The following is a 2,201-nucleotide window of genomic DNA, read 5'->3' on the forward strand; positions in this document are numbered from 1 at the left end:
TAAGTGACCGAACTAATCTTAATTAAGCAATCTCTAATTGGCTCAACAGGTCCTCTGTTGAAATGCAGGATTCTGTATAGGTTTTGTAGAACCACAGAAACTAGACTACACTATTCCAATACTAACAGTTTTATTTGTTAATACTGATAAATCAAGTGTTGTAGTCATCCTAGATAACATTTAGATATTAATTCATTTCAATTCAATTTATTTTGTATAGCCTTTTACAATGAACATTGTCTCAAAGCAGCTTTGCAAAAGAAGAGAAACGGAGAAAGGGGAGGGGAAAAATTAAAATAAAAAAATATAAAAAAATAACTAAATACCTAGAAATAAGAATAACTTATTAAATTAAATTATTAAACTATTTTATTCTATTTTATGCCTATGTAAATATTCTGAGGTCTGTTAGATATTAGATGTTAGGAGAAGTTAGACTGCAAATTTTTGTTACTTTATCAACTGGTCAATAAACAATAATCACCAGCATGAAATGGGATTTCTACCTGTTTTGTTGTGTCCATGTCCAGTATTTAATTTCTTTGTCAGGTTACACTCGACAGTGGTGGTTAATGTCTCATATGTAAATAGACACACTGAACTTTGTAGTTTTGGATTTGATTTTGAATTGTTGTGTTTCATAAGCATTTTTGTTTTTACTTAGCCTACTAGAGGCAATATATTCATAGAAAAGAAAGAAAGAAAAAAAACGTTACTGTTATGGAACAGTACCAAAGGGTCCATAGAGTAAACACTGTCTGTAGTTTGAACACAAAAACACTTGACAGATTTCTTTATTTTATTTTTATTCTTCTTAATAACAGGCAGTTTTGCAGATTAAATTGGGCTGACCAATGAAGATGTCCACATTGTTAGAAAAGAAACAGACTCATATATGAAAACTCAAATATGAGTCAGTAACAATGTTACTCCTCTTCTTGCTTTTATTTACTGTTGCTGCCCAACCACACTGTAAAAAAGCACTGCTTTTCTCACAAGATGGAGCTATTTTACAGCTATTTACTCCCTTTTGAAATGCCTGACTGTGAGGACAATTCGAAGCTGAACTAGCTCAAGTTAAGCAGCTGAAGTTCTACAAATTCATGAGCTCAGGAGAATAAAATAAAGTAAAAAAAAAAAAAAAAGACTTCTCGTTGTGGTTGTTGTGTGTAGCACAGCTTCTACCATTTTTTTGGTAGTGTGTATTGCACTTTATAAACAAAAATAAATTGTATGCACTTGCATCTGCCTTTTGTGATATTAATTAAATAAATGTCCTGCTTGAACTTGAATACAATGTGGAAATATTCTCCACAAACAGCAATGCTTCAGTAAGAATCAACAATCTGTCAGTAACATTGGTGTCATGTGATGCTATGGGGTGGAGCTTCATGAACATTTATGATGTTGACATATCAGAGTACATAAAGACCTCAGAATATTTACATTCAGCTAAAACTATTCATCATGTTCACTGTTATATTTGTATCTCTGTGGCTTTCACTAGGTGAGTAAATTGCCTTGTTTATTGTATAAATATTAAATGATAAATTAATGCTTAAATAGTTTGTGTGGTGATAAGAAAAAACAAAATGTGAGACTTACATAACACTGGCTTGATCCACACATGGGTTACTGACATTATGTTCTTTCCTCTATGACAGGTGACTCCATGGCAGATTCAGTAGAGCAACTTTTCACTAATAAAGTTGTAAATGAAGGTGATAATGTTACTCTGTCCTGCAAATACAAAAGCAGTGCTTCAGTAAGCTATATCCAGTGGTACAGGAAATATCCAACATCTCACCCTGAGTTCCTGCTTTATATTGATACAAGTGGGTATAAAAGTGACCCGGTCCCACCACGTCTAAATGTTTATATTGATAAAAAGATGGAACAAGTGGATCTGCTCATATCCTCTGCTGCTGTATCAGACTCTGCACTATACTACTGTGCTCTGCAGCCCACAGTGACAGGAAATCCAGTGGCACTGTACAAAAATGTTCACACAGTTTTGTTATATTGCATTTCTACTGTTAATTTCAAATTTGCATGCCATTTTGGAGAATTCCTTCTCTCTAGTGATTTATAAAGAGTTTATATTTTTGACACAGTTTAACTATACTGAAGGTAAAATCTTCTTTCGGCTGATCCTATAAGGGTTTGCCACAGTGGATCATTGATTTGCATAGTTTGAATTA

The 2,201-nt window shown here is 33.2% G+C and overlaps 1 gene segment (V, D, J or C); it reads left to right on the top strand.

Annotated features, from left to right (window-relative positions):
* Positions 1–1,465: 1,465 nt before the first annotated feature.
* LOC131355462 (T cell receptor alpha variable 12-3-like) lies at positions 1,466–1,963 on the top strand (the record flags this gene model as incomplete). The annotated part of the segment is given in 2 exon segments: positions 1,466–1,507; positions 1,665–1,963. Coding segments are annotated over 2 exon segments (339 nt in total), but the record flags the coding sequence as incomplete, so codon positions are not given.
* Between the last annotated feature and the right edge of the window lie 238 nt (positions 1,964–2,201).

Source organism: Hemibagrus wyckioides, linkage group LG07, assembly GCF_019097595.1.
Source record: "Hemibagrus wyckioides isolate EC202008001 linkage group LG07, SWU_Hwy_1.0, whole genome shotgun sequence".
In the NCBI taxonomy this organism is placed as follows: Eukaryota; Metazoa; Chordata; class Actinopteri; order Siluriformes; family Bagridae; genus Hemibagrus; species Hemibagrus wyckioides.